This window comes from Molothrus aeneus, chromosome 1, assembly GCF_037042795.1.
Source record: "Molothrus aeneus isolate 106 chromosome 1, BPBGC_Maene_1.0, whole genome shotgun sequence".
Taxonomy (NCBI): domain Eukaryota; kingdom Metazoa; phylum Chordata; class Aves; order Passeriformes; family Icteridae; genus Molothrus; species Molothrus aeneus.
In genome coordinates, this window is record NC_089646.1 from 45377207 (window position 1) to 45396236 (window position 19030).

General features: G+C 40.7%; 1 protein-coding gene across 4 annotated transcripts in view; it reads right to left on the reverse strand.

Moving 5' to 3' along the window:
- Window positions 1–4204: 4204 nt before the first annotated feature.
- Window positions 4205–19030, reverse strand: part of TRAK1 (trafficking kinesin protein 1) — a 125757-nt gene continuing 110931 nt past the window's right edge. For all 4 annotated transcript variants that reach the window (XM_066556178.1, XM_066556169.1, XM_066556187.1 and 1 more), the window contains 2 exons: window positions 11135–11237; window positions 4205–7179 (listed from right to left, as the gene is read on the reverse strand). In XM_066556178.1, the coding sequence (XP_066412275.1) occupies window positions 6381–7179; window positions 11135–11237 (902 nt within the window). In that variant the 3' untranslated portion in view covers window positions 4205–6380. The remainder of the gene's footprint in view (window positions 7180–11134; window positions 11238–19030) is intronic.

Consider the following 19030-nt stretch of genomic DNA (forward strand, 5'->3'; position numbering starts at 1 on the left):
ATGCCCTAAATTGTACAGGAGGTGATTTTTGCATTGCATAATTCACAGAGTTTCTCCCGAATGTATGCACTAATACAAAAAGGAATATATTTGTCACATGAGGGAAAGCAGGTGCTTGCCAAAGGAAAGAAGCAGCAAATTCTACAGCATTTGATAGGCAAACACAAAGTGTAGAAAACAATACATAGAAAATACTTGCACTAAACCAAAATTCTTCTAAAACCAAAACTGGGAAAAAAAACAAAATGGTTGTGCCAAGGGTTGAGCACAAAAACATTTTGAGGAGCTGCTCCTAGCAGCAGCTGGAAGAGCAAACAGCACTGCAGAATCTGCAGTGAAAGGAAGAATTCAGCAAACAAGCAAACAGGGAGTTTTCTTCTCTAGTAACACCAATTTTTTTTTTTTTTTTTGGTGCATCTCATACAGAAAACATGGAATAAGCCTGACAGCAGACCAGCTTTTCTGTGTTTCTTCCTCTCAAGCTCCTCCCAGTTAACCAGTTTCCAAGCCATCTAGCCTGGGTTTTTTAGGTTCCTTTCAAGCATAATGAGTCCTAAATCACCTGAATTCTCTCATTGGTTTTGGCTATTGCTCACAGCAAAATAGTGCAAAGTGCCCATTTTTTCCAAAACTTTCAAATAAGAGATTAAAACCAATTAATGTATTTTTTTAAAACTCAGGAAAATACAAATAAATCTAAAAATCCATTTCTTTATGCATTGGCCACCAAAGGGATGTTTCTTCAAAAATAACTTGAGAGAAAACTCAGTTTCTGCTTTGCTGTCTTTTTAAATTAATGCCAGGAACATTCAAGCAATATTTTTAAATGTTTCCATTCCTGGCTTAAATTGATGAAGGATGTAATATTACAATATATTGCAGGGGGGCTGGGAGTGGGTAATGTTACAAATCAAGACTTACTACTGCAGAATGTTATCATTAGGAAAAAACACCAAACATTTTCTTTTTTCTCATTTGTTTCATTTCTTACAGGCAGATGGATGGAGAGACAAAGATGTTCTTTCCCATTCCTCTCTTCTGAAGGGCTCTGAAGATGCCTATGAAAGTGCATAGCCCTCAGTGCAGTCAGGTGATGGGTTTGGCAGCTTTTACATGCCACTCCCCCATGACAGGGCTGTCTTTGCCTGACACACAAAAATGGTTTCAGAATCTGACTGACATGAGTGAGGGTCGAGAATAAAGAATTACAGGGGCAATTTCAGCAGTTATGAAGAGGGACTGTGGCTCTGGGACACTGTGCTGTTCCTCGAGCAAGGGGAGCTGGCTGTTAGCCACTGGCTATTGGCAGCTCAGCAACATAATCCTCATTGTCATAAAAATAACCATCACCTGCTCCTCTGGGAACAGAGGAAATTCCCCAGATAGGAAAGGGCTGCCAGGTGACCTGGAGGTGCTAATTTGAGCTAAACAGGGGAGCCAGCAAACCTGGGAAAGTGACGCAGCCCTGGTGGCTGCAACCCTGCCTAGTGGCATTAGCGAAGCCACTCTTCAGCTGCCCTGTTCTAACCCAAGGGAATCAGCAGCCTTAGAATGGAGGCTCTGCAGCTGGGTAGGAGTCCCATGCATCCAGCAAAGTCTTTGGGCCAAGAAGTGCCCCACAGATTCCAGCATACACAGCAGTGCATTGACACAACCTCCTAGTGCTGTCTGGGATGTGAGATTTCTGGCACTACCAACTCTCTTGACATTTAATTTAGCTTTATCCAAATTTATCTTTATGAAAGCATGTGCATAGGTGCTAAATTTAAACTGGCAAAATAGCAAATCAATACCTTTTTGTGTTTAATTGCAGTTTATTTTCTCAATGAGCTTGATTCAATTAGTTCTGTTCCAGCTTTATTAACTTTATTTCAAAACAGGTGCTGGGCAAATCTCCATGAATGGAGCAGCTTGCTGCAAACTCCACATAAATTATTTGGGAGAATCTTGTGGTTCTTCTTTTGCAGAGTTGTGCATACAACAGCTGTGAAAAGGGTGCAAACAGCAAGTGCTCCTTGTGGGAATGAAGGGAAACTCAGGCAAGAGAGAGGGAGCACCACTGCCTGGGGAGGGGGCAGCTCTCCCTGGGAGCTGGGGCAGCATGTGAGGGAAACCTCAGCTGCACCAGTGCACCTGACCCTGAGCAGTCTCATCTCCCCTGGTATTTCATACAGGAACATGTGTGGATCCTGCTCTCTTTTCCCTGGCTTTGATGCATCCCCAGCTGCTCCATCCTTGCTGTGTGTGGGCTGGCAACATGCCCCACCCAGATGTTCCCAGCTGCAGCCCAGCTGTGCACGTTTCAGCAAGCCTGACAGCAGACCAGGCACTCCCCTCTCCAAGGCCTGAGCAGAGGAATTTGCAAGTCAAACAAGATGAACATTTCAACGTCCCAGCAGAGCAGCTTCTCTGTGTGTTCAATTTTTGTATCCCCCTACGTTCATTAAAATTCCCTTAAAGAAAGAAAAAGACTGTGTGCTGTGGGCTTGTTAAAGCTCTAATAATTTCTAAGTACCTGTGTCAATTGAACAGCAATTGGATTCAGCACAGCTTGAAACCTATTTCAGCAGGACAAAGATTTCTGTCATCTTTTAAACACAAACATTACTGGCTCCTCAAGTGTATGCGGTTCTCACATGAAAGCCCACTGCCTACATTATAGCCGAGGACATTGCTTAGCACCGGTAACTTTCAGGCCTTTTATTTTCCCTAGCATTCTGTGGTTCAATTGGCTTGTTAAGTGAATTAAAGCAGGTCTGAGCAGCACCCAGTGAGATGTGGTAGCACAGCTGAACGAGGCTAATTCTTCACTGTGAATACAAGCCACAGGCAGCAGCAGCTGCTGTCTGTACTAAAGGAAGGCAGGACACATCCCACCGGCATTGCTGGACTTTTCAATTCAATGCAGAGAGCTGCCAGTAAATGTGTTCAGGGAGTTGGGAGGAACTCTTAAACCCCTGTGCACAATAGCAGTATGTTTTGGGGCCATCCAACGCCTAGGATACATGCAAAAGAAAGAGAGTCTCAAAAGGCATTTTTAGCCAGTCTTGGCTCTCCAAAGAACATCCTGTCTTTCAGGATCCATCTACAGCCCAGTCTTAGACACAATCCTCAGCACCTCCTCTTCCTCTCCCCTCCAACCCAGCTTTAATACGAGGATTACCAGAAGTGAAGATGCATCCAGAAAAGTTTCTGAGATACTTGAATATTGCCAGGGTGCAGGACAGTTTCAACACTCCCTCTTCTGTGCATCTCAGAACCAGCTCTCACCTTCCCCGGTTTGGCACTTGCTTAACTCCTCCTGTTCCCAGGCCAGCAGGGCTGGATGCACAGTGCTTCTCCTCCCGGGATCCCTCCAGTTAACCATTAACTTTCTGACCACGAGCTTCCCTGAGGCTCAGAGCTGTGCAGAGAGGAAGGATGGGTGTCTGTACGCCCTGACAGTCCCTGGCTGTGCCCCTGGCATCAGCCTCTCTCGCAGCTGGCGTAGGGCACTGTGCACACTAATGCAAGCCCTCCACAAGTTTATTTGGCACTACTGCTGTCCCATTTTCTCTCTGCAGCAAGTATGTGATATAAATGCTATACTTTCCCTCTCCACCTCATGCACACGCACACACACACACATATCCTTCTCCTCAATGAGGCTGTCTAACCTTTCTATGAGTTACTGCCTGATCAGTCCCTCCTCCAGGGAGCTTTTTCCATTACTTAGCTTTCACCATGTGTGCATGTGTTTTGAGTTCCTCACTACCTGATGTTTCATTACCGTAATGTTGCCTCCCTCAGTAATGAATTGGCTAACAGCAGACCTCACTCACTCCAGACTCTTTTGAAAAACACAGGCTATTTCCTCCTTATTCTGTACTTTCGTGTTTTATTACTACAGGTTTTGCACTAGGCAGGAGAGTGCAAACTCCTCTCCTCAAAAAAACAGAAAACATACAACATCCAATTCTGCATTCTTGCAATTCAAATTAAAAAATCAAAAGGTACATTTGCTTCTCTTCTTTCTTTTGACTCAAGTTTCACTGATTTCAGCAAACTTTAAATCATAAAACTTTGCAACCAGTTCTGGGTCTAAGAATTTTAAAAAATCAAAGGATGGTCTCCTATTTTGCTTTAACTAAGATAAGAGCAAGGGATCAAGGTGGAAGATTTATCACCTTAAAAGAACAGGAAAAAATTGAATAACACACAACAATGCAACTTTTCTGTTTTTTATTGATATTAGTGAAGAAAAAATTAAATTCCATCATTCTGATGTGTTACAATTGCTTTCTCTGGTGGGTGGACAGCTCCTACAGCTTATTTAAAGGCTAAATAATACTTCCCAATTGCATGATTACCTTCTACACTTGAAGTTCTCTTATGGTATTGCTTTCTTCCTCTGGGTATATAAAATGGTCCATTAAGTCCATGACTTTTTTCAGAATCAACTGTTATTCTATCTACTGGTTTAAGATACATTCAAATAAAAAGATACTTAAATTTACTTGCAATAAGTGCACACATACAACAGCAAACAGAGCTGATGGCATTTTACTAAAACATTGTAAGTTCATAGAATAAATAGAAGTCTTCAAACACATGCTGTAACTGACCGATGTGTTTTTTTTTCTTTCTCAAAAAATATCCTTAGTGTCCATAGCACTACTGCAATAACTACTTCATTCAGAAAGAAACAAATCACCCACCTATCTCTTGTCACAAAGACTAAAAGACAGTTTCATTTATACAAGAAATTATCAGTGCTAATAATTTAGTAACAGTCTGGTACAAATGGCAATTCACGGCAATTACGTGTAGTGTGACAATGGTAACAAACGGGGAGCTTGATTTTAGATGCCACAAGAAGTGCAAGGAAAAGAAAGTGGATGCTAAACCCTTCCTGCTTTGCTCCTCTCCATCCCCTCTTCCAAAAACTATTTATGTGTGAGCTCCGCTCTAGAAACAAGCTCCCTCCAGTCTGTTCCAGTTCCAAGGTATTGCAACTCTTTCTACAAGCACCCAGCAGAAGGTTGGGAGAAACAGAGAAAAAATTGTGATATAATTAGGATTGCCTGGCAGCTAAAGGTTGCGTGAGGTCTTATGTTTCCTTTCTGAAAAGTAGGGGTTTATATGTTTGTATGGCAGGAATTTTCCTCATCTTAAAAACACTGCGAAAATAAAGCATTTCCCCTACTTTTACCTATACTAGGGTCTGACTTTAGATGAAGAAGGTTTCTCTGAAAAAATAAACCAGAAAATGGGTGGGGAATATCTCACCCTGCTCACAAGGCCATGGTCTCTGACATGCATGAAACATGAAGATCAGCACAATGGTTGGAAGCTTCTCTTTCCTGCCTGTACCATTCCATTACTAAGTGTTTTCTGTGGTTCTCTGCTGAGGTTCAAGAACTCACCTTTTCCTAACACTGGTTTTGCTACATGTTTTTTTATAACATTCTTATCTGTCAATCTGTTCCGCAACTGGGAATTCTAGGAAGTCACTGCCATGTTTACATCGCGAGTTGAGAAAACTGTTTTCTTTGGGGGCACTGACAAAGCATGTTTCAGTGGCAGCAACACATAATAAAGCATTTTCCCTTCCACAATCCAGTGCAGCATTGAAGAACAAAACAAAACAGAACAAAAGAACAACAAAGAAAGAAGTTGCACAAAGTGTAGGTGTGCCAAAGGAAACAGCTGTGGTAGGAATATGTCAATGTCCCAGGTACCCAGTAGGCCTGCTGACCTCAACACAGTATTAGTTCAAGTTTATAAATCCTGGGCAGGAGGCAAATACAGAACAGGAAAAAAAAAATAAGGTTTCATCCATTCAGGCATAATAGCCAGGCACTCCAATAACTCAGCTCAACTCATCTACAGAGGCAAAATTAAAACTACCACATGTTAAACTGAGTGCTTTTTTCAGTATTTAACGAAGCACAAATGCTCCCATGCTTCAAGTGATGTAATGAGAGGTCTCACATAACACATTCAATAGCTTCCCATGCACCTTTGACTCAAGTTAGGCTAGCTACAGAATTCACGTTTTTCTAGTCAAGTTATTTTTTGTTGGTTTTGCTCTTTCTCTTTTTTTCAGTGCATCTTAAAAAAAAAACCTTTTCAAAAGGTTAGCAAGTTAACCTTAATACAGCAATCATAACATAGAGCCTTTTGCACTCGATTGAACAGTAAAATAATCCAATTAGTTACAATAGATCTGGTACATATTTACACATTTTATACAAAGTTTACACATTTCTCCCATTAGGCACAAAGTTGATTTGTCAAACTCAAGAGGCAATGAAGGGGTGGTCGGGAAAGGAAAAGGAGATTGGAGAAAGAATCCGAGTATTTTCATTTAAAAAGACTAGCTGTAAAAATAAAGTCCTTCATCGTAAGCTAGTTTGCTTGGGGAGCTTGGTTCCCATGAGGATCCCTGAAGTGAGGGACGTTGGGCCTTTCATCTGCATGCTGGAACCCACCATGGTGGGGAAGCTCCGATTCCTTCGGATGCCAGTGTTCAGCTGGATGCCCCCAATGGCACTGGTCACGGCAGGGCAGCCCAAGGGGAGGCCGTCAGGTGCCAGGCCTCCAGGAACAAGGGCCCTCACTGGTCCCTGTGCTCCACAGAGAAGAGGTCCCTGGTCCTCAGTTAAAGGAGCAGCTGACGTTTGCCCTGAACTCACCACTTTGGCAATACCAAACCTCCTGACTTTGTCCACGAGATTAAGGTTGGAAACAGACACGTCAGTTTGGCTCTCGCTGTTCCTGATGTTCTTCTTATTCCTCACCTCCTTCAAGATTGAACTAGCAGGCTTCGAAGCCAAGAAGTTGTCATAAGGTGGGCTGGTGCACTTGAACTCAAAAGATGGAGGGGAAGAAGAAGGTGTCTGCATGGGTGAGTTTGGTGGAGTGGAAGGAATGATTGCCATTTTTGGGGAGTACGTGTTCAGCAGGGTGCTCCTGCTGGCTCTGTCCCAGCTCTGTGGATTGTACACTGCTGCTGAGATGCCCCTTTCCTTCAGCAGCCACACCAGCCCCAGGGACGTGCTCATCGTTGTCGTGGATTCCCGGAGGTTGGTGAAGGATTCGGCCAAACTCAGACGCCGAGGAGTGCAGGGAGTGGCCACCGGGGTGCCTTTCAGACTGCTAATGCTGCCACAAGCTGGAGTAGGTGCTGCGTTAAGGCTGAAAGCAAAGGAGCATTCAAATTATTCTCTCCACTAGAAAATTAAAATTTACTACAAGCAAGATTTTTAACTCTGAGCAGGGCCTTTTATCCATTTGGAGAGTGAACAGGACACTGACAGTTCCCAGCCACCCACAAATGTGATTACAAGTGCAAAACCGTCAGATCTCACAAAACACATCTCCACTTTGCACACTTCAGAGCCCAGTCTCACAGTATTAATGCCACTGCCAACACCCAGCACAACACTTCTCCTGATAAACTATTTACAGGTTTGTGATCAACACCTTCACCTTTCCTTCCTGTTCGCAACAAGTTGCTTCTAAGAGACAAGGAAATGCAGGACCAATGGTGTAAGCAAGACATTTACTTTTTAGTGCCACTTCTGAGCACACAGAACTGAACACTCATTCACCAAAGCACGGTTTACTTAGTTATTCCAAAACAAGGCATGTGGGATACCTATGACACTCCAAATTCATGTCTGTTTGAGAGAATCCCAAGAGCTCCATGCACCTTCAGAAAAAAAAATCCAACTTTTTCTAACCACAGGCAAATTATGTTCTTTGCCACAAGTAGACACACACACAAATAAAAAAATTTAAAAAAGAATTCTACAGTAATATCTCCTAAACATGGGTTCATCCCCTCTAATGACATTTAAAGAGTCTTGAGCAATGCAACACTTGATGCTAACAAAGGATTCACTGATGTGACTTCACCACTGTTCAAAGAAGGAAACCTACTCCCTCATCTTGCCAGGTTAGCAAGTAGAAGACACTCAGCAAAGAGTCAGAGAGAAAGCAAAGCCAGGGCAAGACAGTGGGAAAACTAAGCAGCTGGGAGGGGAAGGAACAGGGGAGAGGGTGGGATCTTCCCTTTTCAGCAGAGCCATGCTGTTAGATTGGCTCAGCCATAATGTGCGACTTAAATTTAAGTGGGGTTCTCTGCACCAAGAAAAGCATTTCCAAGAGCCACTTTGAGATAATCTGGTTGGATTGTCAAGAGAAGATTCTGGCCAATGACTAAATTACATCTTTTTTGCCCATATGAACAAAAGGGGCTGAGACGGTGTCTTGACTGGAATTTTCAGTCTCATTTCACCTTACATTAATGAGCTCTGCGTAGCCAACACTACTGTGCACATCAGGTTAGACACCCTGGAATGCTTTGAGCTGCAGCTTCTGATGAGCTTAGAACATCAACTGGATCCATGGCTTACAGTGAGCAGGTGATATGAATTCACGTAACACTGGAAACTCTAGTCCCTTGGTCTAAAAATCAGCATATCTTTAAGGCACTTCTTAATTAAGAAAATATTAGCCTGATGCAGTGAAATGTCAAGTCATGTCTTCTTTCCAAGGCTAAATAGGATCTAACCAACATGATCTATAACAATGATTTGGAACTGTACCAACCTTTACCATAAGCAAGTGAAACTGAGGAAGTTGAATTGCAGTTGCAATTCAGCAAGAGGAATCCCGTATATTCCTCCTGGTATACTGTAGTGAAACACTTATTTGAGAAAACTGGCAGATGAATTAGAAATGCAGCCTTGCATGGTGGCTCTGGACTCAGTCTCCTTGCACCCCCGTGTGTGCTGTGGCTGTCAGTGCAGGTGGCAGATGTGCTAAGGCACATCCTCATGTCCTGTCTTTCTGCCTGGCTGAGGCAGCAGCAGGGAGAAGCATCTCTCCCAGCACAGCTAAGGAGGCCACGCACACCCACTGCAGCAGCACACACACTCTGAAGGCAAGGCTGAGTGGAAAGAAGTTAGTTGACAATTCTTCTCTTAAGCACTGATTAAAGCTGGTCCCTCATAGTTCTGATTCCAGTGGAACTAAAAAGCAGTGACAGCCACTGTGGTGCATCTCCCATACAGCTAAATACAGAATACAGAAGTCTTGAGAAGCATGAGGTAGAGAAAAGAAAGAGAAGTTACTGCATGAACTGACTTTCTACAAGGTATGACCATATACATTTCAGAAGTCCAGACATATGGTGTTAATTACCAGGCTTTCAAGATATCCTAGTCACAAGATGAAAATTATAGCACTCCAACAGTTTTGAGAGCTTCACTCTTTCCAGATACAGATTTCAGTTGCACAGGCATGTAGATTAGTATTTCTACTAATTTTTCAGCACAGTTATACACTACAGTGCAATTTAAAAAACAAGCCATCCCTGCAAGAAAGCAGTTGCAGATGTTGCCTTTTTTTCCATTTGATCATTTTGGCATTGCTTTAACTGGGAAATATTTTTCCCATCAAACTGACCAACACCGCAGGGTGCCCTGGACACCATTGCAGAAACAGACTCAAAGTGGCCTCAGCAGCTCAGCCCAGTGATGGTCTCAGAGTTAGATTGAGAAAAGAAACAAATAAAGGAGCATTTCATTTAGCTGGATGAAATTTAGTCAGGTTAGAGCAACACCTGGGGTAGCACAGGTTAAAATGCAACCAGGCAGGTAAATGCCAAACCTCTTGGGGTTAGCTGGTGCCACACACACTAGCATTCCTTGTACATGACCCTGCCAACACAGATGCTGCTGGCAGTGCTGCTCACCCCCGACCACGCTGGGTCACAGTGTCTGCCCTATACCTCCTCTCATCACAACGAGACATAACGCAGTTTCTCGTCCTCCTCACATGACCTGTGAAGAATCATTTATAGTTGGTAAGGAGGAGCTCCTTAAACATCTACTGAAAACATAATTTTGTTTGTTTTGCTCTTTGTTCTCCTGAACAAATGATGAACTTCCATTTAACTAAGGCAGCTGAAAATGCACTGAATTTAGCTGTCTTTTCTGACTGATGTGTTAGATGTAGTACCCAAAGAGTTTATTATGATCACAACTGACAGCAATTCAACAATAACAAGAAAATTAAAACAGAACTGCAGCCATATAAGAGGATCTCTTCAGTAATTGTGCCAAAGGAAAGACAGAAAAGAGTAAAGAAAAACCAGCCAGGCCACTAAAAACTAACTTAGTTCAGAAAGTGAAGCAAAAAAGTTACATTTAAACATCATATATTTCCTTTCCACCTAACAGGTTTTCATATTCAATACCCTTATTTTTCATGCCCTTCATAGGCAGTCAGTGCCTATCTCATGTCTAAACAAATGTAGGCACAACACCTCTGCATGGGGACCTACACAGTTGTATGCTCCCACAGAGGAGCTGGAAGGGCACAGAAGGAAATGAGACATTGTCCTTATGTTCTGTCCTTATAAACAGAAAAGAACATTCTGTAAATCCTGATTTGCAATGGGAGGAAAGCTTCCTCTTTAGGTATGAAATTCATACCACCCACCTCTGGTTCTCAGATCTTCACCTTCCATAAGGCCACAGAACCACCTTCTGTGGGCATGCAGTGTCTATACTGCCAATTGCTATTGCATCACCAGCTTGTTACTTTCAGTCTGGCAGCTATGAATTCATTTCCAACAATTACACCAAGAAACAAAGTAGATCTCTCCCTGTTTCCAATTAAGGCATTTGTCCTTCTCCATTCCTCACGTAGTTCCCGGATTTCTTAACCTGCACATCCCTTTTTTTTTTTCTGAGAGGAAATATTTAGATTTCCTCCCTGGAAAAACCTCTCATCTTTTTTTGGTAAGAGATTACATCCTGTGCATTTACATATGACAACTACAACTAGTCTAAGATGAGGAGTAGCTCAGTTTGGATATCAGAAGCCAATATAGTTACGTCTGATCCTGCAATATCTTAATGAGAGACAACAAAATTTAAGAAACTTTGATTGGCTTTTTAAAACATCACACATGCCTCCCAAATTCAGGCTGCAGTAACTCAAAACAGGAGGAATAATTGGTGGATGTGTTGTAATTCACCACTGCAGTCAATGCCTATGCTTATGGTATTATTTTGCATTTGCTTAGAGGGGAAACTCTGATAGAGCTGAAGGCTTTGCCATCATGGGAATCCCTTACCTTGGCGTGACTCGTGTGAGTTCATCAGAGGGGTGCAGAATGCGGCAGGTGGTGAAGGTGAAGGTGGAGTTGGTTTGTGACATGCACTTCCCAGGATGAGGTACTAAATTAAAAAAAAGCAAATTCTTTGCATTTTACACAGAAAAGGGGAAAACCAAACTTCTGTGTGCTGATAAGACAGATGCAAAAAGTGATGAGGCACCTTGATGGGATCAATGCAAGAAAAGTGAAATGGCCAAGTACTACAGTGTTAAACAGACACTTGTTCCCCAAAAGAAACACTTCTAGGACTCCCAAGGCCAGTGCTAAAAAGGTCTGCTGAAACTTACCCATGATCACAAACACTGCAGATTAAGTCTTGTTCAAACCAAATTTAGGCCAGGCAGTGCTTGAAATGCTAGTCCTTATCTAAACTAGCAACTTGCATCAGTGGGAAATTACAAGCAAAATTTTCTAGGACCAGCTCAGGAGCACCAGGATTTTCTAAATGCTTACGCCTTTCAGCTTTTAGATTGATCCACAAAAAGGTATCCCCATTACTTCTCAGTAATGGATCCATCTGGCTAATGCTACAGGAATGCAGATTGCTGAGGTGGGGAGGGGAGGGACACACATTAATTGCTGTTACTCTGACTTTTCATATCCACAATATGGAAAGTGGTAGTTTTTTGGATCCACTACTGTACATCTGTGACATTTTTCTTGTGCGTGTGATTAGGTTCTTTAAAAATGTCCTCAGCTGCATAGTATAGCAGTTTTTGAATATTTGTAGACAGTGTTGTAAGCAAATTTCCTAATAAATGTGGCTGTAAAACTGCCACTCTGGTGATAGATCAGTGATTTGGGAAAGAAGCAATACAGCTTAGTTTTGAAAATGAAGGACTTAGGCCAACTTCTTTCTTCTTAGTAGGAATACTTCTGTGGCTGTGTTAACCTGCTATATAATGCAGCTGTGGTCACTGCAAAATAACTACAGAATTTAAGAGCCATGCATCTGAAAAGCTGGTTGAAAAACACCCAGAGTTAAATATTACATCAAAGATATCATGATTGCATAGGTTCTCTTACTTAGTAACCAAACTTAGCAGTGGTCAAAAGACATGCACAATAAAAACCATGTGCAGCTCCCTCCCCACCAGTCCCATCCAACCCTCTGAGCCATTCCCTGATTAAGCCACATTTTAATACCACAGTACACAACTATTGAACACATTGCAAAAGACAGACAGATTGACCAGCTGGACCAGACACCATCCTGAACTCCCAGAGCAGCTCAGCAGAAGCAAGGCAAGTCTTAATTGTGGCTGTGTTCCCTTTTCCGCATATAAAGTATCACAGCTCCAAAACAGTGTGTGTGGTTAGGTAGCCCTTTAAGAACACAGATAAGCAGTGTGGGAAGGGTAGAGCATGGGCAGTGTGGACAGTGGAAGCAGAAGTGGCTGAGCATACAGTGTGAGGTAACTCCTAGTCAGCACTGGAATGTAGGGCTGTACATTAGAGAAGGATATTTCTGAGGACCACTGGAGTGTCATGTTAACACACTCAAATGTTAGCACGGCATAACATAACAACAAGCTCTACTTCACCTCCAGAGATGGTAATTAGGATGCTTCAGGAATCCAGTTGCTTTAGAGATTAGTGTGAGCACTACAAAAGCTATTACAAGGGAGCACAGCCTAGCAATCATGATTCTCTCCATATTGTAGAGAGTTATAAGAAAATCTGGAGAAAGAACTCAAATAACTGGACATGAAAAGATTGGTTATTTAGAGAAACACAGGACTTTAACATAAATCAATTAGAAACAAAGCAATTATCCCTGGATGATGAATAGAGAACAGAATAAAGCAATGCTGGTTTAAGATTGCAAGCTCAACCCAAAGCACATAGCTGTAATACAATCAGTGCATTTTCCCCATTTGTAATATCCACTGAGCATCCCCTCAGATTGGAGACAGGCACATTGAAGAAACATAGCTGCATTAGCAAAAGCAAGACTCATTGCTATTAATGAGTCAAAGATAGGAGAAGGCTGCTAAAAGTAGAGAAGTCACTAGCTCTAATCAGAGGAGACAAACTGAAGTGATGAAAAAAATCTATCAATTTCCAAAGATATATTTCACCCTTCAAATACCACTAAGAAAGTCCTGTACCAGCTTCATCCTTCATCAGTCAACAATGGGTTGTATCATATTGCTGTAGCATTTTCCGTCCTTTGGACACAGTAAAAAGAGTGAGAACCTGTTGCTGTAAATGAACAAAGTTTATCAAATAGAAACAAAATTATTAATTTCTAACTTAGTAATTTTACATAGGAATGGTCATCTCCTGAGATGGTGTAAGTTCATGACGAAGCAATGCATTTTTCTAATAAGAAAGACTATCTTCCCATTTACATATGTCAAAGTATTCTCTTGAACATAAACATCTGCTGCATGTAACTGTCTGAAACAAATTTCTTACTTATACTCTCTTTTCCAAAGTAGTCGTAGTTTACCAACAAGGCTTCATATCTGAATGAAAAAGAATCTGTGCATAATTCAGTGCTTAACAAAATTTACAGAAACATCGTGTAATTTCATCCATCAAGAACCCAGTGCAAACTGTTAGTGCATTTTCCCCATAAATTAAAATTAAATCTAAACCTAAAATTTCTGCTTTTTTAGCACTCAGGAATTAATGATTCTTCATCTTACTAAGTTTTCTCAAAAAATTCACAGGCATTATGGAAAAATGTAAACCATCATAGCTGAAAGGGGCTCTTCTGTAAGTACAAACGCTATTGTAAAAACACCTTTTAAAATACTGAGAAAAAAAAAAGGGCAGGTTCCAGTCAAACTGAGCGCAGAGAGCTCCATCTTCTGGTAGAACAAACAGGACTTTCCTCACAAAACACAAAACTGATTTTATGTCTCAGATCCAGCTGCAGGACTAAGAGCCTGTGGGCCATTCTGCTAGGTGTAAACAGCAAAATAGGTATGTTCAGGACTTGACTTCTGCCCAGGGAACTCTCAAAAGGCCATTTTAACTGGATTTTCAACAAGCTTGTGCAGAGGAAGGTACAAAGTTACAGTAGGTAAACAAGTGGCCTGCCCCACCCACAAGAAGTGTCAATACAAATTAAGTTTGAGGAAGACTTGTAAGAAGCAGCTATACTAAGATACCATTAACTTTTGTACCATTGGATCAAAATTCAAATTTGTTGTTATGCCAAAATAACAGTGATGAAGCAGAGAGCTCAGGGTGACCAATAAATCATTGCATTTTATACAAACACATATTCTGGCACATAGCGATTTATTAGGAAATTAACTTCAAAAAAGCTGGGAAATCTTTAGAGTATGGCTTGATCCAGACTGGCACAAAGTTAATGCTTTAGTACAACAGTGAAGCAAGCCACTCTACACCATCATTTTTTTGGCATGTTTCAAGAAAAGGAGGGGAACCTGGTTCCCTACTATTTGAGCAGGGAGTGCAATGGAATTAGGGCATCTCTTTAGCACAGGCTGTGGAAACAAGGATAGAATGACAATCAGACTGAGGCATCCTTAGAGCAACAGATGGTGTTTTAAAGCATTAGGATTTTATTGCTGAATAGAAAACTTCTGCCTACTTTAAAAGAGGATAACGAAGGATCATTAGGAGACTCTTTTTTTTCTACTGTGTGATCATCTAGAATACAGGTTATGGACTTCACTTTTGCCAGTTTGTGCCACCAATTCCATCCTTGGGTGAGGTGAAATTACTAGGAAACTAGGTCACAAAACCCCACTAGGATCCAGGGGACAAGACGGTGGCTTCATGCAGTGTCTAGATTTAGCAAAGTTCATCCCCTTTAGGTGGCTAAAAGTGAGAGCTCTGATATCCACTGCTACCTGTTCTGAAAATGCCTGGCTGAGAGAATAGGGGGAATATAGATTTAGCTGGATCTGATACCTGGGTGAACCACTACTACAAGATAAGTGATAAAAACAACAGCTGTAAAATGTGAACATGGTGCTTTCCTAAAGGTGCAACCATGAATACTCAAAACCTCCAGGAACTCATGTCTGCACCAGGAGCATGGCTTTTGTTATGTTTCTTAAACAACAAAATTATTTTCTGAATACCTGATTTTCCAAAATTTTCATTTATTTTGCCTTTGGAAACAGAAAGAGTGGAAAAACTGAACAAAGGCAGGTATTCTTTGGACAGGGTGTTCTGGCTGAGATAACTTTCTCATACGTTTATGACCATTGAGCATAGATGGAAAAAGACTTCAAAGTGTTTAATGTAGCTTCAACATAAGTTTATGCAGGCTAGGATCCTGAAATTAAAATTCAACATTTTAACAGCATAGAAAGCAACTGCTGACAGCTTTTCTTAAAAAAATAATTACTGTGAAAATACTCATGCCATTTGAAAATAAAATATATTTAAATATGCATCAATACCTTAGTTCTAAGAAGAGTTACAAAATTTATTGCTTTTTTACAATGATCACTTTTTAGAAGCATGTGTAGTAATGCTGCTAAAAACAACTCAAACATAATACATTCATTATGTGTTCTTGTGATTTTGGGCCTCTATTTGGAAAGCCCTCCATGTCATGGTTAAGGTCTAAGCATGAAGTACAAGAGTGCTGATGCTGTGGTGCTGTGCACATGTCTATTGAAAGCAATCAGTCAGCAGAACTAACAAACGCAAGTCCTGAAAGACCATTTTATGCATCCAATACTAGCAGGCAAGTAAGCAGACACTGCATCAAGTGTAGCCCTTCCAACTTCAAAATTAGAAAATTCATAACATTATTAAGTGCTTTGAATGGCTGGTGTTTTGTTTGTTTCTTTAAGGGAAGCATAACAGCCTGTGAATTAAAAAACCACAACAAACCAAACAAAAAGCCAGCTCCAAACAACCCATCCCTCCAGAACAGATTCTGTACAGCTTTATAACATACTAGTTTCTTTCACAGAACAAAAAAAACATATTGAGGTTACAAAAAATTTGTAACAAAAGTTACTTGTCCCAGATGATTTTAAGAACACGGTGTCCTGTAACTTCTCTACAATTCCACTTACGCTGAGAGTCTACACAAGTGATACACGAAACTCAACCTACTCCTGTGTATTAGGCTAGAACTGCAATTTTGGAATTTGCAATCCTCCATAAAGTTAACTCTACTCACACACAGTATGTGGCTCCAACAGACTAACTGCAGACCATATGTCACATGTGTGCTAACTTCTCCTGAAAAGTTCAGTGCCATAATTGGGATAGAATATGCATTTATGGTGAAGAAGCTGTTTTATAGATCAATGGGTACTACAGGTTTCAACATATGGACAAGAAAACACAAGGAACATAACTTTTCCTTTTTTAATCAGAATGATCTCTGACTCTAACTATCCCAAGAATAGAACATCTCACAATTGTTCTGAATACACTTGTTTTGGCTACAAGATATTTTTGGCACCAGCAGTGTTTGCTGTCCTGAGCCGTGAAGTTAAAGTAAGTGCTTGGGCTCATTTAGAGCAGCACTCTGCACACAGAGAATGGCAATATAAATAGTACTTGTAAGTACTGTAACAGAGAACATATCCAGTGCAAAAAAGGCAAGATACAAACCTCAGAGCATACAATCAACTGAAGCAGAAACCTGTCCAACAGACTAAGATGATCTACACCTGCTGGGAAGGTCCTTGTAGGCACTGTATTACTAAAGACATTTTGATCTGAGGCTAGAAGACCCGTAGCTCTAGACTGGCACACTTTATGGCCTGCCAACAGCAAGTGTAAGACGACAACTTCTGGCTTTTACAGACCTCTTGAATGAGATTTTTCCACAATGGTGCTATCCTGGATTACAAGCAAAGGCACTATTGCTAGAGACTGTGTGCAAGATTTTTCTTTCCTTCCCTTTTTATTTTACTTCCACATTCTTTAGCAAGAGTTTGTTCTTTATCTTGCCAACTGGAAGCAATTTCCAACTGGAATCAGGCAAGCAATGATGTTGTAACCTTGTACTCATGATGGGCTAATGATGAGGTGCCACATGTCCATACACACCCCTACCTACCTTGAATTTCCTACACAGAAATCTAGAAGAAAGAATGCTGAGGAGAAGCAATGAGAAGCAATGGCTGCACAATATTTAAATACAAAATAAACTCAGAAGCTAAGTGTGCACCTCCTTCTCCCAAAAGATATTCTTCAGTGGGCAGATTGTGGATCCTAAGAAGTATTGCTCCATTAGTAAGTGCCTATTCTGAAAAAATCCACAATCATCTCCTCCTTGTACAATGTCTAACAAATTGCTTCAACAAAAAGCAGACACAGTGTCTTTACTCCATTTGAGCAACACAACCAATAATGATATGACAGCTCATGGATACTCCTAAATCCTACACAAGAGGACAATTTGAAAGAAGGCAAAAGAATGGGAAATTAAAGTTTTCAGTGCACTTGTTCATTCTACACAAAGATATTAATTTTGACCCATTTATTTCTGTAATGTATTAAAATGACTCAGCAAACAATACAAGGTAAAATAAGATTACTAGAGCTATTTCATTGATTTTTTTCTACTTTGTCAATTTATAAGGTGGGGAATTTACTTAAAACCCCTGTCTAAATAGACTTTTCCCAGGAAAAGTCAGCAGTAACCAGTAAATAACCTGTTCATAAACAGTGACCTTTATTCAAATCATAATGGAGACAGAAAATGGAAGGAAATACTAGGCTTTCTTACCAGTTTGTAAACATGGAGCAGGCCTACTTTTATTGCTCTACTTGAAAGAAAGAAGTCTTTCAAATTATTACCCAGAAATGTTAAGACTAATTTGTTCTTTAAAAAAAACCAACAAGGAACGAAACTATATCCTTATCTATGTTTAGCCCATGACAATGAGTCTTTTACTTTTTTGACATGTTCCTGTGTTGAACACTCTTAAAATTATAAAATTCTTAAAAACGTAGCCCAAGCAACATTTTTTTCACATTTACTCTGCTCTGAGTTCATGAAGAACTGCTTGTTCCCTTCCTCTCTACAGCAACACATTTTAAAATTAATCATATATTTTGTTGAATCTTTTATTCCCTAGATCCTAAAAAGGCCAGTTATTTCAGTCTTTGATTATTTCAGTCCATGTTTCTTATATCTCCAGCTTGTCTTGCTGTTGTTACTCAGACTCTTCAAAATTATAAAAACCTGGATAATATCCAAAATGCCACACAACTGCCTGAAGAGGCATTATTTATTTTCATATTAATATAAAAAATAATATAAACTTTCTTTCTGGGATCTCATGGAACAAGGACAACTTTTGCCAATGGAAAGGGAAGTTGAAGGGTTTGGATGTTGAAACACTGGAACAGGCTGCCCAGGGAAGTGGTTGTGTCACCAGGAGGTATTTAAAAGATCTCCAGATATGGCACTTGGGGACATGGTTTAGTGGTGGACTTGGCAGAGCTGGGTTAATGCTGGACTCAATGATCTTAGAGGTCTTTCCCAGCATTAATGATTCCATGATTCAAAGTTTAACCTTAATACAACTGACTGTAGAAAGTAGCTTATATTCAATAGCTGAAAGCACTGAACTGCCACTGCAGTGAGAGCTGAAGATACTCTGCATGTCATGATAATAACAGAAATATTATTGTTTCGCCCTGAGACAATCTAATCTTCCAAAGACCAGCCAAATATTAAATTATGATTTACCCCAGAAAAAGGAGAGGGAAGGAAGTGTCTTCATTTAAAGTAGTTATACAAACACAAGAGGTCTGGGAAAAAAAGGAGTTCTGGCAATTTTCTGAATCTGGACTAAATATAATTCTTTACCAGAGGCAAATCTTAATGAAGACTATATAGCTTATTAAAACAAAAACCCCCAAATCCCAAGAGCAAGAGAGAAATCA